Source organism: Alosa pseudoharengus, unplaced genomic scaffold (assembly GCF_046254945.1).
Source record: "Alosa pseudoharengus isolate Yale_2024_CS ecotype anadromous, Long Island Sound unplaced genomic scaffold, YU_APseudo_1.1 YU_APseudo_1.1_scf_4, whole genome shotgun sequence".
NCBI classification, from domain to species: domain Eukaryota; kingdom Metazoa; phylum Chordata; class Actinopteri; order Clupeiformes; family Clupeidae; genus Alosa; species Alosa pseudoharengus.
Window position 1 is genome coordinate 40,011,994 of NW_027468774.1, and position 22,792 is coordinate 40,034,785.

The 22,792-nt window shown below is 42.4% G+C and overlaps 1 protein-coding gene across 1 annotated transcript; it reads left to right on the top strand.

Moving 5' to 3' along the window:
- The first annotated feature begins 1,153 nt into the window (after positions 1-1,153).
- col1a1a (collagen, type I, alpha 1a) lies at positions 1,154-22,460 on the top strand. Its single transcript, XM_076266289.1, has 51 exons — positions 1,154-1,368; positions 2,759-2,950; positions 3,423-3,445; positions 3,552-3,578; positions 4,020-4,112; positions 4,767-4,835; positions 5,527-5,571; positions 5,997-6,050; positions 6,532-6,585; positions 6,944-6,997; positions 7,231-7,284; positions 7,496-7,549; positions 7,645-7,689; positions 7,982-8,035; positions 8,464-8,508; positions 8,859-8,912; positions 9,576-9,674; positions 9,840-9,884; positions 10,006-10,104; positions 10,290-10,343; positions 10,630-10,737; positions 11,373-11,426; positions 11,656-11,754; positions 12,094-12,147; positions 12,607-12,705; positions 12,851-12,904; positions 13,042-13,095; positions 13,239-13,292; positions 13,406-13,459; positions 13,624-13,668; positions 13,798-13,896; positions 14,331-14,438; positions 14,785-14,892; positions 15,003-15,056; positions 15,291-15,344; positions 15,489-15,596; positions 16,250-16,303; positions 16,488-16,541; positions 16,656-16,817; positions 17,160-17,267; positions 17,484-17,591; positions 17,812-17,865; positions 17,991-18,098; positions 18,243-18,296; positions 18,623-18,730; positions 19,344-19,397; positions 19,556-19,663; positions 19,770-20,046; positions 20,213-20,403; positions 20,528-20,770; positions 21,097-22,460. Exons 1-51 carry the CDS (start codon positions 1,287-1,289, stop codon positions 21,241-21,243), a joined length of 4,332 nt encoding a protein of 1,443 aa, XP_076122404.1. The 5' UTR covers positions 1,154-1,286; the 3' UTR covers positions 21,244-22,460.
- Positions 22,461-22,792: the final 332 nt, after the last annotated feature.

Genomic DNA, 22,792 nt, shown 5'->3' on the forward strand with positions numbered 1-22,792 from the left:
GTCACCTGCTTCTGCTAGTGTAAAATTAAGAGCTCTTGCATCCAACCACGTTGCACGACCCAACCCGAAGTAGTATCCACCTGCATGTTGAATATCCTCTTTAAATTACTGTGATCATTACTCGTGAGATGACAATTATAAAGGGGAAATTACTTAGTTCCACATAGCTCAAGAGAGCGAAGTCCTTAATAGCCAGTTTAATCGCTACCTATCTTTCTCTAATCACCGGTAGTCTCCTCAGACGACCTGTGGTGGATAATGGCCAAGATGAAAGCACCACTGGCACACATCTATTTTCCTACGCGGCAGTCCACGTATCAGCCTGCGAGGACGTATATCGCGCTCTGAAGAAGTTATTTCATTAGTTGATCTATTGTAGAACATTAAGCTATAGGCTACTGTTTCCTCTGCAAATAAATAAAACAAACCAGAAGAAGCAGTAGAAACTGCATTCCCCCGCCAAGTCAATTTGACAGTTGTAACTATATGCTATGACATGTAAGTCAGCAGAATGACATAAGTATGTTCTCGGAGATATTTCTATGCAAATATTTTGTTAAATAAATTATAACAAAACAAGCATTTCCTCCGTTAACATATTTTCCAAATGAAAACACCTGAATAAACTCCAAATGATCTGTCAATAAAGGTGCACGTATCTTATGTACTTTAGGATTATAACACATTTATTCAGCAATTACAACACATTTATTCATTGCAGCAATTACAAAGGTAGGCCTACCACATCGACATTATAATTTGCCTAGCGATGCATGGAAATACACGTAATCAAATGTATCCTGAGTGCTCACAAAGCAAATTATTGTAACAAATGATTAGTAGCTTATCAGATAGGATATTAGCAGCCAAAATAAAGTTACAGGCCTTTCTTGCCACCGGTCGGCGAGGATGCCTTGTGTTGCTGTTGGTTTGAAATAAAAGATTAGATGGTTTTTAGACAGATCCGACACCTTTTCATTCTGAGATCAAGTTTCTTAAGATGCTAGGGGTGAAAAAGTTCCTGAGACAGCCCCCGGTCGGACGAAGGAGGGACTCACTTCACTTAAACGTGAACATGTTCGAGCTATGCGCTGCATCCAGCACCTCCCCAAAACTTTGGAGTATAAAAGCTTGGGGAAAAAGTTGGTTAAGGCAGTAGGGAGTTTCTGTAGGGGTCTGGATTGGAGATACAGAAGACCGGACCCTACCTCGTATGATTGGACTCTAAAGGGGGACAAAAAATAACTTCTCTTGCCTCAAAGAGTCTACATGTCTAATATTTAGACATGTTCAGCTTTGTGGATATTCGGTTGGCGCTGTTGCTTAGCGCAACGGTGCTGTTGGCAAGAGGACAAGGCGAGGACGATCGTGAGTAAACTTTTTTTGAGACTCCTGTTGTGGATGAAAGCTTGATGGTGCTCCTCAGAAACAGGGAATACAAGTGATAATCGTACGGACTGAGGGACTTATAAAAAGAAAAAGGTCTGCTCTTGTCAGGGTGCACCGGTGCGCATCTGTATCCTATTGTTCATCCTCTTGCTCTCCTCCCCCGATAAACAATTAATTCGTTATGTTACAGAGATGTGTGTGCGTGTATTTTTGGATAGAAAGTTTGTTTGCCTTGGATGGGCCTTTCTTTACTGCACATGCATGCGCGAGTACTTAGAGGCAAGTTGGCACAGGTTTCGAGGCCCTTGCCTCCTTGCGCTATTTGATGTCCCCGAGCTACGTTTTCACAGCTGTGAAGAGTTGGACATGGAGACAGGCGTTAGGAAGGCAAACAATCCAATAGTGCACTTTAGATTTATTTTATTCGTAGAAAATACTGACATTCGTGAGGGTGTCAGGATACATTTGGGAGTGATTTCTTTCTCCAGTCAAGCATGATAAGTTCAAGAGAGACAGCTCGTAACTTTGAAGGCTTAGAGATATATTAACAAGGATTTTGTAAATTTCTACTGCATCCACTTGATATGGTAATTTAGGGTTGGGTGATTGGAAAACTAGGCAATAACGTGAATATAAACGGAGTGCTAAGGTAGAACTTTCATTAACAACACGAAAACGCTCCGTCAATTTGTTAAAGACATCAGTGCTTTGTTGGAGGAACCCTCAACTCCACGCCTGATATGGCTTTAACATCTGTCTGTAAACCAAGGCAGATTAGTGATGTACTTGCGCCACCTTGTGGCTAAAACATGAAGTGCATAATGTTGGGAATATCGTTTCACAAGGATTCGCTCCGCCCCCTTTGCTTTTTTCCGCGATAATTGAAAACACATGCAGACATTTCAGACTTTCCACTAAAGGAAAAACGTAGATCTCTGCCAGGCTGACAGTATTCAATTATTTAATCATTGACAGTATTCAAGGCAACGCGGAACTGGGCCTTCTTTCTGTAGACCTATGCATAAACCAGACATTGCATTTTCTCCACCTCTACTAGGCTAAACTAGGCTACTAAGAAGAGTCAGAGATGCTATAGGCTACCTGTAGGCCTAAACAGTCATTTTATGTTCTATACATCAACAGTCATGAAATAATACGAATGAAAATTCCAGCCATAGCCTAATTGCTACAACGAATAGAACCAGACCTAGCCTATGGCTTTTATTACATAGACTGTCTGGCCTGCTGTTACTGATTCTGATAGGTTGGTCTATTATACATTTTAAAGTGTTTGTCATTAAGTTTGTGAAAAAAAATTCTCAAGTTTGGCTCTCAAGCTAAACTATGTTTTTGCTCCGTTCCATTGTAGGCACGGGCGTGAGCTGCACGTTGGACGGTCAAGTCTACAACGACAGGGACGTCTGGAAACCCGAACCATGCCAGATCTGCGTGTGCGACAGCGGCACCGTTATGTGCGATGAAGTCATCTGCGAAGAAGTTACCGACTGCCCCAATCCAGTGATCCCACACGACGAGTGCTGCCCTATTTGCCCCGACGACGGTACGAGTCCTGACCGCACTTGACCGACATGGCCCGCAGTTGTAGGCTAATGCTTTTCTGGGAAAGGCTCAACATATCAAGCCGAATCATTGCCGTTTCTCGGTGGAGTAACGTTCATGGATAACCTACAGTACCATGGGAAGACCGGATATTATCCTTATCTGTCATCCTCTGCCCTTCGTCAGCCACCTGTTCCAATGGGATTATACATAATGGCTTGGGCCAAGTCTGATTTTGTGTTGTTGTTTGTTTATTTATTTATTATTGCTGTTTATTTTTCAGTTAGGCCTATAATGGCTAAACAGGCCATGGTATGGGACAATTCACTGGGGTTACAGTAAAGTAAAAGGAGCAAAAATACTACAAAACACAATGAATAAACTAGAGTTAGAGCTTGAGAATAATGCCTGGAGATACTGACAACTTTCTTTGTGATTTGAGATCATGACTTTTTTTCTCTGTTATTTTATAGGTCGAGGCCAGGGGACTGTTGAGGTAATTAGTTTCTTTATGAATGATTTATAATGTAATACTTATATCCATATTATTATTAACATTATTATTACTACTATGATTACATGCTGTATTTTCATCTACATAGGGACCCCGCGGACCCAAGGGAGACAGAGTAGGTTCCTCTTCTTCATTTCTAGCATGCTTTCCATTTCGTCTAGACATTTATGTCTGTATTGGGATGTTTTGCTTAGACTGTGTTAATTGAAGTTGGAACACCCCAATGTCATGCTTTTATGGAGGTTTTTAAAACGAAAGAGATCAGACTATCAGATTTAAATGATCATTTCCAAGATTGTTACACTGTTGACAAAAAATAGTTGAGCTCTTTTACAGTATTGAGGTAGTTGGCTAAACTTCCAGATAGAAAATACATACATCCTATCAATAAACTGAGATATTATATTATATTATTCTCTATCTATGTAATCTTGATAATAACCGTGTATTAGCAGATTGACTGGCAGTTATCAATGGTAAACAGTTCAGGTGGCTACCTGACTCCAAACTTCCAACAATCTCTAAAAAATTCCCTTCGTTTCACCTTCTAAAACAGGGCCCCGCTGGTTATCCCGGAAACGATGGCATCCCTGGCCAGCCCGGCCTTCCCGGACCCCCAGGCCCACCTGGACCTCCCGGCCTTGGCGGAGTAAGTTAACTCCCTCTCTCAGATACAAAAAGATTGACCCCAAAAGGTCAGAGGTCAACCGTTTAACCCCCCACAAAAATGTACACACTTCGGTCACTCATGCTGCCCCAGACCAAAGCCTCAGGGGGGCACTGTAAGCAGATTCCCAGAGTCAGTTCAGCACCAGAGTAGTGGACAGCGCTCTGGACATCACCTAGAATAGAGCATGCTGTCCCTCAGCTTGTTAAGCTGCTTGTTCGCTATACATGACATAATTAGGTCTGTGTATCTAGCTGCTGACTTTATTTGTCATGATGAGAGCCAGTCTTATGTCTCTCCGCACACTGACAAAATAAGATAATACGTTAACACTTTTGGTTATCCAACATCTCCTTGGGAAATCAAACCAGGAAATGTGACAGGGGAACATCTGTTCAGTCTCTCTCAGTCTGTAATCTAGTTCAAAATATGTTGACACATTTCATCACCCTTTTAACCTCTAGTCACATTGGACACATGGTTAGCATAGCTGCTTGGAAATTCACACAACCAACATACTAAGTGCAAAAGCTGCTCTTAGAAGAATAGATTGTGGTTATGGCAAGTATGGATAAATTGACATCTGTTTAAAACTCTGAATGCATTACTGACCCCTTTACCCCTTCTTTCCCACAGAACTTTGCTCCTCAGATGTCTGGTGGATTCGACGATAAGTCTGGCGGTATGCCCATCCCTGGCCCAATGGTACGACAATATTTGCAGACAAACACCTCACTGGCACACCGATTCACTGTTCATTTCTGTAAACAGTATGGGTCAATGAGACATTACAGTGCCACAGACCACACAAACACCCAATGTCACTGTTCATTTCTGATAAAAGAATGGGCCTCCAGGACAACAGCACATAGGCTACATGTGGTAACACTTAGATGCAATTCACACAAACACGCAAACTCACCATTTCTAATAACAGTATGGGCCAATGGTTCATCACACAAATGCACACCACTCGAACACACAAATTCAGTGTTAATTTATGTTACCAGCAAGGGCCTGCAATATGACAACACATGCACCATAACCACATTAGCACAGATGCACTTTTCACTTAGCTGCTCTAGCAGGCCTTGTAGGAAAATGGGACATTCATGACAGCCCATAGAGACTTGAATTTGAGCCTGTGTTGATTACCAATACAAGGTCAACCCAAGGTCAGCTATACATAATCAGTGAACTTTGTTGACCTACTTATGACTTTAATTTGACCTGAGTCTATATACAAATATTTGGATCCCATCAATTTATTGGAGGCCACATTTCAATTGAACATTATTGTTGGCATGTTATACTGACATGCATCATATATAATGCTAAAATAAGATCATGTTGCAACACTTAAAGAAACATTTTTCTTTTGCCCTTTTCTCTCCAGGGCCCAATGGGTCCCCGTGGTCCTCCTGGACCTCCCGGTAACAGCGTAAGTATTTCCTCTTTTTTGTCTGCTTGTCTTTTCCTCCTTTCTTGTCCCTTTACCAGAGGTTTTGGAGTTGAGCCCGCCATGAGGTCAACCAGTGAGTCTCCTGCTTGCCATGTTGGGACTTGCAGTGTGGTTGATGGAGTGCTGCTGATTATAGAGCAAGCACTCCAACATGAACATCAATTGCACATGATGTCTATTGCAACCAAGACTGTTTTAGTTGTATTTCCATATAATTCTTGCCAATAATACATATTATTACACTATTTTATTAATTGTATTTATAAAGCAGATTTCAAAGAGCGTTAAAAATAAATAATGGCAGTTGATCATTTGTTGGATCTTACTTGTACTCTATGATGTACCTTTAGTGAGCACTCTTGGCGATGCCGGATATCTGACCTCTGCTTTTTGTCTCCTTACAGGGACCTCAGGGTTTCACTGGCCCCCCTGGTGAGCCTGGCGAGGCTGGTGCTCATGTGAGTACACACACTGATACACAAAAATACATTCAAAATACATTCAAATATGCACGTTCGCATATGCTAGGCGAAAAATAGAATGGACATTTTCCTTGTAAGCAAATCTAGCAAACCCTAGGTTTTAATAGAGGAAAATACTATTACAGTATCTATTGCCCTATGTGGATTCCTAAATTGTGGTTTTCTTTTACATCTCATAATATGATTTTCATTAATACCATAATCCTGGAATGTTCACTTACATGAACTTTGACCCTGTGACCTAGATATTAATGTTAGCTTTACATAAAATGCAAATATAAAAACAATCAAATAATTAAAGGTGTAATTGCTAAGAAACCCACAATTCTATCATATCATATACAAACACACACACACACACACACACACACATACTGTAGACACACATGTGGAAAGTTCAAAGTTCCTAGACATAGTCTCTTACTCAGGGCTTTTTGTTTTGTCTTGTTTCATGTAGGGTGCCATGGGTCCCCGTGGTCCTGCTGGCCCCCCTGGAAAGAACGGAGAAGATGTAAGTTGTTTTATGCCTCTACATTCTCAATATGATGATCATGGAACCACAAAGATACCAGGATATACTATTCTTCAAAGCTATCAGTAGATTTTCTGTTCTCTTGCCTGTGAAGTAAGATGGGCCAACTAACATCAGCATCAGATCTGGACAATAACAACATTTATATGGAGACTTCTCAGACTTTGCAATAGTTTACTAAAATATAGATCAGGGTTAGAACCATTTAAAATATATAATCAATGTGGATTATTCAGTGTTTTTCATACAGGGATACAGAGGGCCTGATGCTGACTGCTTGTGTTAATTTATGTCCAAGTTTGTGCCCTCTTAACATCTTCCTTTTGTCCTTGTTCAGGGTGAGCCTGGCAAACCTGGTCGCGGTGGAGAGCGCGGACCTACTGGCCCTCAGGTGACTTTTATTTGTAAATCTTTGTTTTGATAACACTTCAGTCACTCTTTACACCTTCACATTTACCCTCATTCACAGAGTTAGTGTACAGAACAGGAAAGCCCCATGACTAAAGGATGCCATTTTGTATCAGATTTATGTTCCACTTAATTTATTATCCTCTATAACTACATCCTAATATATGCACTGTACAATGCACATCACAATAAGATAACCAAATCCTCTCTCTATAGGGAGCTCGTGGATTCCCCGGAACCCCTGGACTTCCTGGAATCAAGGGACACAGAGTGAGTAATTCTATACACAGAGAGAACCCCAACATGGGGTTGAAGCTATAGCAAACCCAACAAGCCGATGAAAGGCTCTTCATGTGGAAGATGTTTTATGTAGGAACTCAAGGGTTTTGTGGGATGCTAAGAAGAGCCTATGTGGGACAGCTTTGACCAAAGTTTTTCTTCAGAGGTCACTGATTGACCTCCTGTTGTCCATCTCTTTCAGGGATTCAGCGGTCTAGATGGAGCTAAGGGAGACAGTGGCCCCGCTGGACCTAAGGTAAGTGCTGCAAAATCCCCCACCCCTACTTATTACATATACACTACATTTCCCATGATGCAATGTTCTTAATATCTTATTTTTCTGGCATACAGGGTGAGGCTGGTGCAGCTGGAGAGAATGGAACCCCCGGAGCAATGGTAAGTAATCTGTCTTCATCTTTCCATTACCATGTCCCACACAAACCTGACCATAATCAGATGACCCCTCCTAAGACCATCTTTCATATGCTGTGACTCCACTGTCACTTTGCAAACACATCATTAACTCCTGTTGTTAAATATACATGTTATCTAATATAAACATAGACAACAAAACGTTACAGTAATGTTACATATTTACTTTAAAATATCTAAATTGTTTGTTGTTGTAGTTACTGTAGTAATCCACTGTGAATTGAACATCTCCTTTTGTCTTTTCCTTTCTTTTTAGGGCCCACGTGGTCTGCCTGGTGAGAGAGGCCGTAGCGGTCCCTCTGGAGCTGCTGTGAGTATAATGTTTACATCAAAAACTGTTTGAAATCTTTACCAGATACTAAGAGGTCCTGAATGAAACCACAAGCCATGGAAGACCCTGGGGGCATTGTGGGCATGAGCTGAAATCATGGGTCATCACCACTGAAATATTTCTCCAGACCTGAAAGAGACTCTCTTAGGATGCATTTATATCCATATACCTTAAGGAATAATTATTAAACAGTAAATTTGGTCATCAATTCAAGCCCTTATGGACAACTAATTTACTATTTTACACTAGTTCTAATAGATAAAAGTTTACTCCTCAAGATTACGCTAACTGCATACATTTTTGTCTACTCCCAGAGCTATGCCTTCCATACATAATTTAGATACACAACTGTTTGTTCTCCATATGTTCATATAATGTTATTCATGTGTTATTCCTGTGTTTTGCAGGGTGCCCGTGGTAATGATGGTGCTGCTGGTGCTGCTGGTCCTCCTGTAAGTTTTCCAATCAAAGCAGCATATTTTGTCCTATGTGTTATTAATATGTTATAAACATCAGAGTATTATTTATTTCATTGTTGTTATAAACATGTTATGAATGGCAAGCGATATAATGACTCCCCTCTTTATTACAAAAAGTATAAACACAACCATACATCCCACAGGACATAGGCTACATACGCCCATTAATAGTGTACTTTTAACTGCTTTTTAATGTAAATGAGGACTATATATATTAGATCACACTCGAATGTTAGTTAGCTGAAAGTAAATGTGTAAATGTTTTCAATTATATTTTTTCATGTTTTGACTGTTTTTTTTTCATTCAATCATTTTATTTTTAGGGCCCAACTGGTCCCGCTGGTCCTCCCGGTTTCCCCGGTGGCCCTGGAGCCAAGGTAAGCAATCACAAACATATCACAGAATACTTCCCAAAGCCTACTCCATCACTAAAGTTTCCCTCACACCAAGATAGGTCTGAGTAGCCAGTCAGACCAAAACTATCTTGTGGTATTCAGCTTGTAAAGTTAAGCGCATTTAGTCTTAGCAAGATGATTTCATTGTGAAAACCATCTACGGATAATTGACAGGGAGTCTTGAAAAATGTAGAAAAATTGAGCCAGATGTGCAGTAAAGTTACACATAGTCTAAATCTTTACACAGAAGTACCCAGAAAACGTATTATAAATACTGAACACAACTGAAAACAACTGTAATCTGTGTTACTGAAAAAGTTAATTTTGTGTGTGGAGAGCTTGATTTGCGGATCATTGCTCTGAACTAGAAGATGGAGAGGCAAGATTTAAAAACATAAATTCATGCCAGAGGCCTGAAAAAATGCCTTATGTTGAAAGATAATGGTCATTCTTTGGCCCAAGGCTCAGCTGTTGGATAATAAAAATCTTCATTATCTATCCTCATCCAGTACAGTACATCACACTGTAGCGCGTGTAGCATTTCCTTTTAGCTAGCTCCTTCAGCCGAGCCATAGAGAGGGCATGTAAGGTCATGGTGTCACACACTTTGCCCAATCCTGACTGTATATCTTCTCAACCCCACAGGGAGAGGGCGGACCTCAGGGAGCCCGTGGTGGTGAGGGACCTGCTGGAGCTCGTGGTGAGCCAGGAAACCCCGGACCTGCTGGCCCTGCCGGACTTTCTGTACGTGGACATAACGTGTCTTTTTTTGTTTTTGTTTCTGTATATTTCTTTGTTTGATTGTATGTTGCTCGGTGTGTGACCTGTGGAATGTGTTGATTAGTTTGCTGCACACTTAGCCACTACTAACCTTGCTGCCATTTTTTTTTTGCCTTGTTTTTATGACAGGGAAACAACGGAGCTGATGGTAACCCCGGTGCCAAGGGTGCCCCTGTGAGTAAACTGAGTGAATTTTAGTCTTTTTGACATATTTTGGACATTTCTTTACTTGTGTACAACTTTTCCAAGCAGAGGAGTCACTGTTGAGTAACTGGATCTCTGCTGCCCCCTACAGGGTGCTGCTGGTGTTGCTGGAGCTCCTGGCTTCCCTGGACCTCGTGGTCCCCCCGGAACCGCTGGTGCACAAGGTGCCCCAGGACCCAAGGGTAACACTGTAAGTGTCCCTATCACATTGTTATTATACATAAGAAAAAAATTCCTTTTACATGAAATTGGTTAATTTGAGTATTTTTAAAAGTTAGTTCAATGGATAATCGTCAATGCCACCCACTTTAGTATTTTCTGTTGATATAAATGTCAATTCTATGTGTGAACTGAATGTATCCATTTTGACACCAGGGTGAGGCTGGTGCCCCCGGAGCTAAGGGAGAGCATGGTGCCAAGGGAGAGGGTGTAAGTACACCTGCATTTCTACACAAACCCTATTTAACAATACTGACCAGATAACGCATAACCACTTACACACCTAAATATAAATAAATGATCAATTTATGTTATTTTAGTTATTAGTTGTCCACAACATTCAGTATGCCAAGTGGTTTGTTATTGTTTTGTACATGTTAACAACAACAGTGCATGTTGATAGTAATGCATTGTAATAGGTTTTTTCAGTTAATTAATGCATTATAATGTTAATTAAGGAATCCTTCCTTAACCCTGTCTGTCTCTTATGGCCTAGGGTGCTCCTGGAGTCCAGGGACCCCCCGGACCTGCTGGTGAGGAGGGCAAGAGAGGTGCTCGTGGTGAGCCCGGTGCTGTTGGATCTCGTGGAGCCCCTGGAGAGCGCGTATGTAACCCCAAATCTCACCTCTCATCACCCCATTCCCTCTCTCTTTCTGCATCCCATCTGACATCCCCCCTTTTTTCAGTCGATGTCCAGTTCTGTGTGTTTTCTCTTCACAACACAAATTGTCAACACCACATAATCTTTGAAAGTTGTTGATTGGCATGAGATTGGACAAAACAGTAGTTTGTTCATTAGCAATACTGAAAGGTAATGTTAAATGTACATAATTCAATTTACTGTTAATGGGCTGGGGAAAAACTATTAATAAATATGGGGATTATTTGCCTGATTCTTAGTTCTTCAAAAAGGAAGAGAGTAAAGAGATGGTGGTTACAAACATGGATTCATGACAGTCTTTATCCATGGTCATGACCCATAAAAACATTTCTTAAAACATCACTGTCTACTAATATGAGGAGTAAGGACATTTCACTTGATGCACATACTATACTGTAAAAAAGCCTGTGACCTTGGTTAATTGGTTAATTGGCTTGTTTCAAGTATTGCCGCTTTGGATCTGCAGTGGCTGCAGCAGAGCTGAACTTGTTATTGGTTTATTCCAGATCTTTTGATTCAGACGTTATAGTAATGAGTTTGTCATGGCACTAACATGTATCTGTATTTCTTTCTCACAGGGTGCCCCCGGAAGCCGTGGTTTCCCTGGTGCTGATGGATCTGCTGGCCCCAAGGTGAGAATCAGAAAAACCCTAAACTCTGTTTTTGACGGACTGATTGATTAATTGATTGATTAAGCATAACATGGCATAATCTAAAATCGTAATATGGACGACTAATAGATACTTTTATATTAAGGAGGAAAAAACATTGTGTCTGACAGAAAGTCTTCTTAGTGCCTAATCATTTTCTGATCACTTGAGTTCAGGGTGGTAACATTGCTATTCCTCTCTTTCCCTCTAGGGTGCCACTGGTGAGCGTGGTGGCCCTGGAGCTGTTGGACCTAAGGGTTCTTCTGGTGAGCCTGGCCGCAACGGTGAGCCTGGTATGCCCGGAGCCAAGGTGAGTGAATAAACAGAACGTTTCATGTTCAAAGTCTCCAGAGGACAGATCAAAGAGTGCCTTATGTTAATTAGCTTGTGATCTTTAAAATAATTATTTCCCAAAGTTGACATGGCAAGAGAGAGTAAATGTAAAAACAATAAAATATGTAAACCACAGCAACCACAGCACCCTTAGAGAAATGCACGGCTTTTTGAATGCCCACACATGGGATATTGCTTAAGGAATAGCAAAGTCATCAGCCATTTGGAAATAATGAACATTGTACACTACTTGTGACTGCTACAGCATTTGACCTCTTGCCCTCTAGTTGACCTTTCTTTTTTTTTACCTTCTTAGGGAATGACTGGCAGCCCTGGTAGCCCTGGCCCCGACGGAAAGCTGGGCGCATCTGTAAGCACAACCTCTTCTCTACAGTATTTTGAAAACCACTTGACTAAATCTACCTCATGCTGAATCACATCGTATTTCCTCTCAGTGTTAGCTTATTCCACATAACAACACCTACATGTAGCTAAAATGCAGAAACCGACTCATCTGTTTCACTAGCAAGCACACAAGGCCAGCTAGCTACTCAACACATCCTATAGAGTTATACAGAGTATGTATTTGAGTACTCAAAGGAGTCAAAATGTTCGAATATTACAATACAATTCAAAGTAGCCTATATCAAAAGATTTGATCACATTTTGAATAAGGAATTCTACTGTGAGGATTTACAAAAAATCTTTGTTAATCCATGGAGAGATATTTACAGGGTTAGATATGGATGTTAATACATTAATTTTATGGAATAAAACTTTTGTGACTTTGAGAGACTCATGGTTTTTCTTCTCATCCTGAACTTTACAGGGTGCCCCTGGACAAGATGGCCGCCCTGGACCCCCAGGCCCAGTTGGAGCCAGAGGTCAGCCTGGTGTCATGGGATTCCCCGGACCCAAGGGTGCTGCTGTAAGTACCAACACATTTCACGACCATTCTAAAATGATTACACATTCTGGCCAAAATTTTGGCATGGCAGCCTTTGGCATTATTGTTTGACAGCCTTAGTTGTAACAATTTGTCCTCAGAGCTGACATGTTCTTTTCCTTGACAGGGTGAGGGTGGCAAGCCTGGTGAGAGAGGAGTGCAGGGACCTGTTGGCGCCGTTGTAAGTTCACTTACTCAGCTACCCAACACCTAACTTAACTTATGTGTTAGCTTAATAAATAGGCAGACCTTATTAAATAGGCTGACCTTATTAATGTCTTCTTTAAGTCTTATGGTAACCTTGCTGTTGTTCTATAGGGTGCTGCTGGCAAAGATGGTGACGTTGGTGCTCCAGGTGCCCCTGGCCCCTCTGTAAGTGTCATACTGCTCCACCATCCCACAATGCTCTGTGTTAACCTGTGTGACATGTACCTGCTATTACACAACCTTGGCAACTACTCAATGCCTGAAACACATCAACATCCCACAATGGACAAAACTGTCTGTTCCAACAGGGTCCTTCTGGAGAGAGAGGTGAACAGGGACCTGCTGGTCCTCCCGGATTCCAGGTGGGTGTGCTCTCCTTTGCCCTCTTCAGTATTTAGATATACTTTGGGAGTGTTGTGAAAGTTAAATCACAGACTTAATTACTTATTTGGTCCTCCATTTTGTCTCACTACAGGGACTCCCAGGACCTCAGGGTGCCATTGGTGAGCCTGGCAAGGCTGGCGAGCAGGTGAGTGTCCCAAGTGACTGGACACATAAATGTTCATTCAACTCAGTCAACTTTGATGTGACATCAACTGACTTATCAACTCAGACAGGTGGTAGCTAAAGAGGAAGTTGGCACCATCTATTGAAAAACAGAACTCCATGCTAATAATCATCTCTTCTTCATAGGGTTTGCCTGGTGAGGCTGGCGCTGTTGGACCCGCTGGATCCAGAGTGAGTACTTCTCTAACAATCAGACAGATCTATCTTATAACTGATCCACTCAGCACCTATGGATCTTCTTGTTGTTGCTGTCTGGATCCTTGAACAAAAAGCTCATGACTCTTTTCTGGTCTTCCTCAGGGTGATAGAGGATTCCCAGGTGAGCGTGGTGCCCCCGGACCCGCTGGACCTGCTGGCGCCCGTGGTTCTCCTGGATCCGCTGGTAACGATGGTGCCAAGGTATGGACACAAAGACCGTGGCACCAACCAATTCCGCTCTTTCTATGTATTGCTAATATTAGAGGCTAAACCAGAAGTTGATAGCCTCAACTCCAACCAAAATAGCCTCAGCGGCTCACTGATGAGAACAATGTGAACTTAAGATTGATTTAAAAATGCAGATCACCAGACCATCCATACAGTCAAAACTACATAATAATGTCCTTTAATTACCTAGTCTTGACCATAACTAACTATAACAGTTTCAAACTGTAATATTAGACAGTAAGATGTACTTTGATAATGACATTGGCTATGATTTTGCTATGATATGGTTTTAGACACAACTTAAGCAAGCAGTAACGCCAACATCAGCTCTCTAGCAAATTAACATTGTTAAGAACCCTCATCTAAACGAGTCATCCCATTTTCTCCCTTCTCTTCTCTGTTGCCAGGGTGATATTGGTGCACCAGGTGCCCCTGGCGCTGGAGGAGCCCCCGGACTGCAGGGAATGCCCGGTGAGCGGGGTGCTGCTGGTCTCCCCGGACTTAAGGGCGAGAGAGTAAGTCCACCAGAGCGTCTTGATAGATTATTGATTGCTTCAGTACATTGCTGTGGGATTTGGTGACATATTCCTACCTCACAATGTAAAGCTAATCCTAGGCTTTTATCACTGTGATGGAAGTGATGCTTCTATTAGCCTTACCTATAAGTCACTGTGGACAGAAGTAGAAGACATGATTGAATGTAAATGTCAATAACAAAATCGTCCACCATGACAGTCATGTCAGAGCATCCACATCCCAGACAGAAGCTGAATCTAGAGTGGCTTTCATTCTGAAAGAGCATACAGAAGAACTGTAGAATAGTTCCTGGAGGACTTATGCTTATTGATTTTTCATTTATAGGGTGAGCATGGTGCCAAGGGAACCGATGGTGCAACTGGTAAAGATGGTGCCCGTGGTATGACTGGACCTATTGGACCTCCTGGCCCTGCTGGTGCCCCTGGTGACAAGGTGAGCCTCCTTTTGAATGTAAACTTTAAAAATGTGCATTCACATAGATGACTGACCACTGTTTTCTTTAGCATGGGCTAGCACTTCAAGTCTTCTTTTATTCTACCTAGGGTGAGGGTGGTGCTTCTGGACCTGCTGGACCTACTGGTGCTCGTGGACCCCCTGTGAGTATATTTCACAAACTTTTCTAAAGATTACACAATTATGCTGATCATCAACATCAATAGCAACGGCAGTAGAATTAGACCAAAAGAGTTGGTGTCATCCGTTCTAAAAGAAGTCATGACATTATTTGTAATAGTGCACCTGGCTACTGTATCAGAATGCAACATTTGACCCTTAATGTGTAATGTCCTTCATTCATATGACTAACTCTCCCATGCTCGGTCTCCTGCTAGGGTGAGCGCGGAGAGGGTGGTCCTCCCGGACCTGCTGGATTCGCTGGACCTCCCGTAAGTATCCCAAAATGCCACCCCACCCAACAAGCCTGTCCACCTTAACATCCTTTCACGTGATATCCTACTGACATGTACTTGGGTACTATGCTGTATGGGGGCTTATTAACTCTAGTCTCTTTCCACTTTCTCCCCATACAGGGTTCTGATGGTCAGCCTGGTGGCAAGGGAGAGTCTGGTGACACTGGTGGCAAGGGTGATGCTGGATCTCCCGGACCTGCTGGAGCCACTGGTGCCCCTGGACCTCAGGTAGGCTACTTGATTCACCTCAGACACAACCCCACTAACAATTTGCCAAAAATAACAGTCTAAGTGTGGGCATAGTCTGACCATACAAGGCATCTCCAGAGCAAGTGCAGGGATTCATCCATTAGCAGAAACACTCATCTTGGGCGAATCAGTTGTTTGAAGACACAGATCAGTTTTATGATCAAATTAGTTGTGCACCTGTGTGGTTAGGATGAACACCAGAAGCCAGTCTACATGGACAAATTCCTTTTGAGCTGTGTGCCAGAATATCAAGTAAAAACAATATTTGGTAGGTGTTAGGTGCCCAGCTACAGCACAGTCATAGAAATCCAGTGCAAGTGATTGTGGTATGGTCTATGCACCCCACCTTAGCAATTGAGACCACAGTTGACTGGATGTCTTAATAGCCTGTGATGATGATTATACCTTTGACTTTGATTTGCCAATTTGCTCATTTGAGCTATAAATGACAAATAACAACATTGTCATGTTCCACATTGGTTAACTATACTATAGCACACCAAAGCGATTATGATTTTTAAAAATAATCTGTACACAGTTCCGGCATAAGTCAGACAGTCACAAGTAATACTACTACTATTAGGCTATTATTTATTCCTCCTGTTTATTAATACATGTTTATATTCACACAGGGCCCCGTTGGTGCTACTGGAGCTAAGGGTGCCCGTGGTGCTGCTGGACCTCCCGTAAGTATATTCATTTTAAAACAAATTTAAAATAGACATATACCAAATTTCTTGCAATTACAATAGGTGTGCCCAGACTCTTGGCACTCAATCTCATGTGCATCACTGGATAATATCTACATTTTATTCATCAACCAGAGTCTGTGAGTTTAATTTAACTTGATTTGTTTTTACCCCATGCTAGGGTGCTACTGGATTCCCTGGTGCTGTCGGAAGAGTTGGACCTCCCGGCCCCTCTGTAAGTGGACCAATTCTTACAGTCCTCAAACTCGATCAAAACAACAACAATGCATGTTGTTCGTAAGATCCATCAAAATCCTGATTAACCCATCTGGCATTCCTCACTTTTCAGGGAAACCCTGGCCCAGCTGGACCTCCCGGACCTGGTGGCAAGGAAGGACCCAAGGGTAACCGTGGTGACACTGGACCTGCTGGCCGCCCTGGTGAGCTTGGTGCTGCTGGTCCCCCTGGCCCATCTGGAGAGAAGGGAGCCCCTGGTGGTGAAGGACCTTCTGTAAGTCCCTCTTAGAAAACATCTAACCTATCTCAGCTTAATCTGTTGTGTTGCGCAGCAGAGGGAAAACAGCTTGCAGACAATAGTCAACAGTCAGGACATTCAGAGCACACAATAGGCATATAATCTTTGACTGAACTTCTACAACAAGCTAAACCTCTGACTAAACAAGTACTTCTCAGTATAAATTGCCAATGATATACAGAAATCCATCCTTTGGCCCTTCATTATTCCATAGTTGATCTTTATTCTTTTGAGAATTACTTTTTGGAGTATGTGGCTAACATTAGAAGCTCCGACAGTGCTCAAGACACTTAAGCGATCTCTGCTTTATTTATTTAGGGAGCCGCAGGTATCCCCGGACCTCAGGGTCTTGCTGGAAGCCGTGGTATTGTTGGTCTTCCTGGACAGAGAGGCGAGCGTGGTTTCCCTGGTCTTCCTGGAGCAGCTGTAAGTATTTCCCTCAACAGAACAACTTGTCAAACATAAATACCACCAGATAACACTGTAGCTTCTTCTATCATAACTCCTGATATATAGGAAGATAATATTGAAGACCATTCCCCAAGATATAGTCTAGTTTCTCCACATTATTTCCTTATGTCTTGTGTTAACCAGAACAAAGGTGTTTTCTTGACTGCTCACATTTCTCATTGTCTGCTTTAGGGAGAGCCCGGCAAACAGGGATCTGGTGGACCTAGCGGCGAGCGTGGACCTCCCGGACCCATGGGACCTGCTGGACTTGCTGGACCCCCTGGCGAGGCTGGTCGTGAGGTGAGAATCCTGTCTGATATCACCAAGACTTTGCTCAGAATTCACTCCTTTTAGAGTAGATCTGGCTGTGATTCAGATCTGTTTCCAGTGTCAAGGTCTACTTGGACAAAGTAGTTTCCAGTACAAGTCTGAGAGGATTTCTAAGTCATTAGCACAATAATGATACCAAATTAGTGGACAAGTCAAGTACTCAAAATCACTTCTTCTCTGTTTCTCATAGGGAGCCCCTGGAAATGAGGGATCTGCTGGACGTGATGGTGCCCCTGGCCCCAAGGTTAGAACGTCACTCCTTTGGTTGCTGTGCCCTGTACAGTTCCATTAAAACCTATGAGTGTACCACACCAGTATCTCCTTTATTCTTTTGACTAACTTTTCCCTCATTGTCTGGTTCCACCATAGGGAGAGCGTGGTGAGTCCGGTGTTGCCGGAGCTCCTGGTGCCCCTGGACCCCCTGGTGCTCCTGGACCCGTTGGACCTGCTGGCAAGACTGGTGACCGTGGAGAGTCTGTGAGTGTTTACGAAGCCAACAACACATCTTTGCCCCGAGCAGTGGAGACAATGAAAATGTATTTAATTCCAAGAGAATGACCAAGGCTAAGTAGGACCTGACCTAACATTTGCTTTTCTCTACCTCTATCTGTCCAACTCCAGGGCCCTGCTGGTCCTGCTGGCGCTGCTGGCCCCGCTGGTCCTCGCGGACCTTCCGTAAGTACTCCCTCATTCTCCCTGATCATCTGTAGTCTAACCTCTGTCCCACTTTGGGAACCAATGTGCATTTCACTGTATCTGGGAAATTCACTTCAGGATCTAAATCCAGATTTGATGGATTCCATGATTTCCTCATAACGTCTTACAACTTACATCATCATATAAATATTTCTACTATTAATGGAAAGTTCTTAGTCTTTGTACGGTTACTTTAAAGTATTCAGATGTTGGTTTCTTTTAAGCATCTAGAGAACATATTTTTTGTTGAATCTGCTGTTGGAGTGCAATTGAATTGAACTAACTTGACCTCCTGTACATCACAGGGACCTGCTGGAGCTCGTGGAGACAAGGGAGAGACCGGTGAGGCTGGAGAGAGAGGCATGAAGGGACACAGAGGATTCACTGGCATGCAGGGACCCCCTGGACCTCCTGTAAGCCTACTTGCAATCCTTCACTTTTATAGTGTTAAGTTATAGCTACAACACACAACACCTGCCAGTCACACTGGAGTAGGCCAGTGGTTTGAAACATCTCAACTTCACTCTTTTCCCTCATGCTCTCAGCTAATAACATTAATTTTCATGTTTGACTGACATCCTAGATGTTCTAGGATTCTCTTAGCTACTGATGGAATAGAAGAGGGGAAACCTCTTTAAAGCTTAACAGACTTTTGAATAAGCCTGGATTGAAGCTTTTGGAAAATAATAATTATCTATGGTCATCTCACACTTCTGATCATATTGTATGACACACTTGAACTGTATGTTTCTTAGCACAATAGATATGTCACCAGTGTTTCCCATACATTGACTTATTTGTGGCGGCCCACCACAATGTCAACATTGACCACCACACAATTTTTCCAGGTTGTACTAAATTGTGCTTAAATCTGGTTAGCTTCATAACCATGCTGCACTAATTTGTTAAAAACTGTTGCATTCAAGTTAATTCTGCAAACATGCCACCACAAATAGAATTCAATTCTGTGGTAAACACTGGTCACTATAGTGCACACGGAAAGTAAATTGTTATTTCTGTGAATAGGGATCTTCTGGTGAGGCCGGACCTGCTGGTTCTTCTGGACCTGCTGGACCTAGAGTACGTATTTCTTGTATATTGTTACAGTATGTTCTTTATTATTATTTCTGCACTTCCTAAGTATTGATATGTACACTGCCAAGACAACTAAATCAGCTTGAATGGGAAGTTAGGTGCAATTTTCATATCATGTTGGTGTCTCTCTTCACAACACCTAGGGACCTTCTGGATCTGCTGGCTCCCCTGGTAAGGATGGCATGAGCGGTCTGCCTGGACCAATTGGACCCCCTGGACCTCGTGGTCGCACTGGTGAAATTGGACCTGCTGTAAGTCAACATCAGCTACCTTTGCAGTTCACCCCAACATTCATAACATGTGGTTTCAAGTCCTGCTTGCTCTAAGCATTTTGCTTTCCTTCCTGTTGTTCTTTAGGGTCCCCCTGGACCTCCCGGACCCCCTGGACCTCCTGGTGCCCCTGGTGGTGGATTCGACCTCGGCTTCATTGCCCAGCCACAAGAGAAGGCTCCCGATCCCTTCCGTTTCCGTGCCGACGATGCCAACGTGATGCGCGACCGTGACCTGGAGGTTGACACAACACTCAAGTCCCTGAGCCAGCAGATTGAGAGCATCCGCAGCCCCGATGGCACCAAGAAGAACCCAGCCCGCACCTGCCGCGACCTGAAGATGTGCCACCCAGACTGGAAGAGCGGTAGGTCTCTCTGGTGTCTAGTTCATTTCTGAGCACACTGTTTGGCCTTCATCAACAATGCTACACATTTCTGTGATACGATTACTAGTATTTTTGACAGAGAATATTATTAGTATTGATTTTTTTTCTAAACTCACACTTATATTGCGCCGTGTCCCCCAATCAGGCGAGTACTGGATCGACCCTGACCAGGGTTGCACTCAGGATTCCATCAAGGTTTACTGCAACATGGAGACTGGCGAGACCTGCGTCTACCCATCTGTGGCCGACATTCCCAAGAAGAACTGGTACACAAGCAAGAACATCAAGGAGAAGAAGCACGTCTGGTTCAGCGAGTCCATGTCCGAAGGCTTCCAGGTAATATCCTTTCCCCCATTTTAATCCTATCCTTCAAATTGTATCTCGCTTCATCTGAATACCACTCCCTGTACGTTCAAGTGTTTGTTGCTAATTTTACCCTCTGATGCCTTCTTACCATCAGTTCGAGTATGGCAGTGAGGGATCCAAGCCTGAGGATGTCAACATTCAGCTCACCTTCCTGCGCCTCATGGCCACTGAGGCCTCCCAGAACATCACATACCACTGCAAGAACAGCATTGCCTACATGGATCAGCAAACAGGCAATCTTAAGAAGGCTCTGCTCCTGCAGGGCTCTAACGAGATCGAGGTCAGAGCCGAGGGCAACAGCCGATTCACATACAGCGTGGTCGAGGACAGCTGCACGGTGAGTTTCGTGTTACTTTTAAGGTTATTTCTTTCGCTATTGGTATATGAATGTGTCTACTCTCTTTAATGTGGCTTAAAGTAGAATATGTGTGGCTAATGTGTAGACAAAATGTGGAGGGAGTCCTACACTGGTTCAGTAGAGTCATTTCTTCCACAATAGTGACCACTGTATAAAGACAAATATTTGTAGTGAAGCTTGTTGAGTCTTCACGTATAAGATAGAGCAATGAAGAATGAACCAGTTTTACATAAAAGATCTGAGCTACCTGTAAAGATCTTAGTTACCTGAGGTACTGACTGTCTCTGTTTTTGTTATCATCACAGTCGCACACTGGTGCATGGGGCAAGACAGTCATCGACTACAAGACAACGAAAACATCCCGTCTGCCTATTATTGACATCGCTCCTATGGACGTTGGTGCACCCGATCAGGAATTTGGCATTGAAATTGGCCCAGTCTGCTTCTTGTAAAAAAGAAATCTGGACTTGAAATTGTTTGTGTGTTTGTGTGTGTGTTTTTTCTAGCAGTCATCTCTCTAAATCCTTTTCCTATGCATTAAAATACCCCTCAAGTTTGATTTGGCTGTCAGAATGGTCCACTTGCTTAAAACTGCGCTTCTGAAGACAGTGGTCGTGTGTTATCGAGGTTTTTTTTTCCTGGGACCACTATATTATGAACACCTACACCGAGGATACTTTAGAAGACTCATTTGTTTCACTGGCAACAAGAAAATAATTTATACTTGTAAAGCGTAAAATCTCCCCCCTCCCATCAGATACAGGTGACTTTTTTTACCACTGCGGAAGGACAATGAAAAAAAGAAAAAACAATGCTTTGTACCATGTTCAGGTGTTAAATAAATATGGAAAACGACTGTAAAGTGTCTTGTTGTTCTACCCTCCAGGACAAGCACCACTAAAGGAAAATACCATTGTTCTGTCGAGTCACATGGCAAGCATCAGTAGAGACAGGGGTTCAACTTCATTTTGAAATCTAATGGCTACCTCAGACAAGAAATCAACTTTACCCAGTATTAGACAACACCAGGGTAGATTTTACACGATGGAAGTATGATTGAATGGAGCAGACAACAGCTACATTGGTGCTATATGAGGCCTTGTTAGTGGGATGTATTAGAATTCTGCTTTTGGAAGTGATGTTTTGTTAACATTCTTGCTTACAGGGCCTTTGGTGCTAAGAAACCACATGATCTTGCTGTTCAGTTGTAACAGATGCCATCTTTTTAAAGTGTGTGCTTAACCGCTACTTGAGCCTTGGTTAGGGGTAAAAACTACAGCTGTGATGCACACAGTCTTTGTTAGTGTAGAATAAGCAGGTGGATTTGTCGAACCTATTTTGTTTTGTTTTGTTTCGAACACCTTTTTTGACACTTTTTGGTTGTTGTCTTTTGTTTTTCTTTTTCATCCCCTCTTTATGTTGTCCAGTTGCCTTTGGCAATTACCCCTCTAGCCCTTTTGTATTTGTTTTCTTTTGTTTTTGACAAAAGTTTTAGGAAAATGAGAACAGGAACAAACTGAGAAAGTCCAACTATCATGAGAGAAGCAGACACACCATAGGGGGATAAAAAATCAAGAGGATCTGTACCTATTTTGTATATGTATAATAATTTGAGATGTTTTTAATTATTTTGGATGCTGAAATAAAGCATGTTAAGTGGTCGACCTTATGTTTGTCAGATGTGATCTTGACTTATCCCTTTACTGCCCAAAGGACTTGAATGAAGCACGGCTTGCACCTGTTACAGTTGTTTTTTGACTGAAAGGAAGATTAAAAAAATCTCAGAAATAATTGTCTTACAATTGTACCTGTTTCTTTGACCGTCAGTGTTTAAAACCATTCAACAATATGCTTATAGCTTCAGTACAATTTGAGTTTATGTCAGGTTCGGAAAACCACAGCTAGTTACTGTAGCCTACTGTAAGCCTACCTTAATTTGGAACATTGGTCCTCTGCAGTGGTTGTCTAGAGCTTACCTGTATCAAAAGTTTTTTTTTTTTC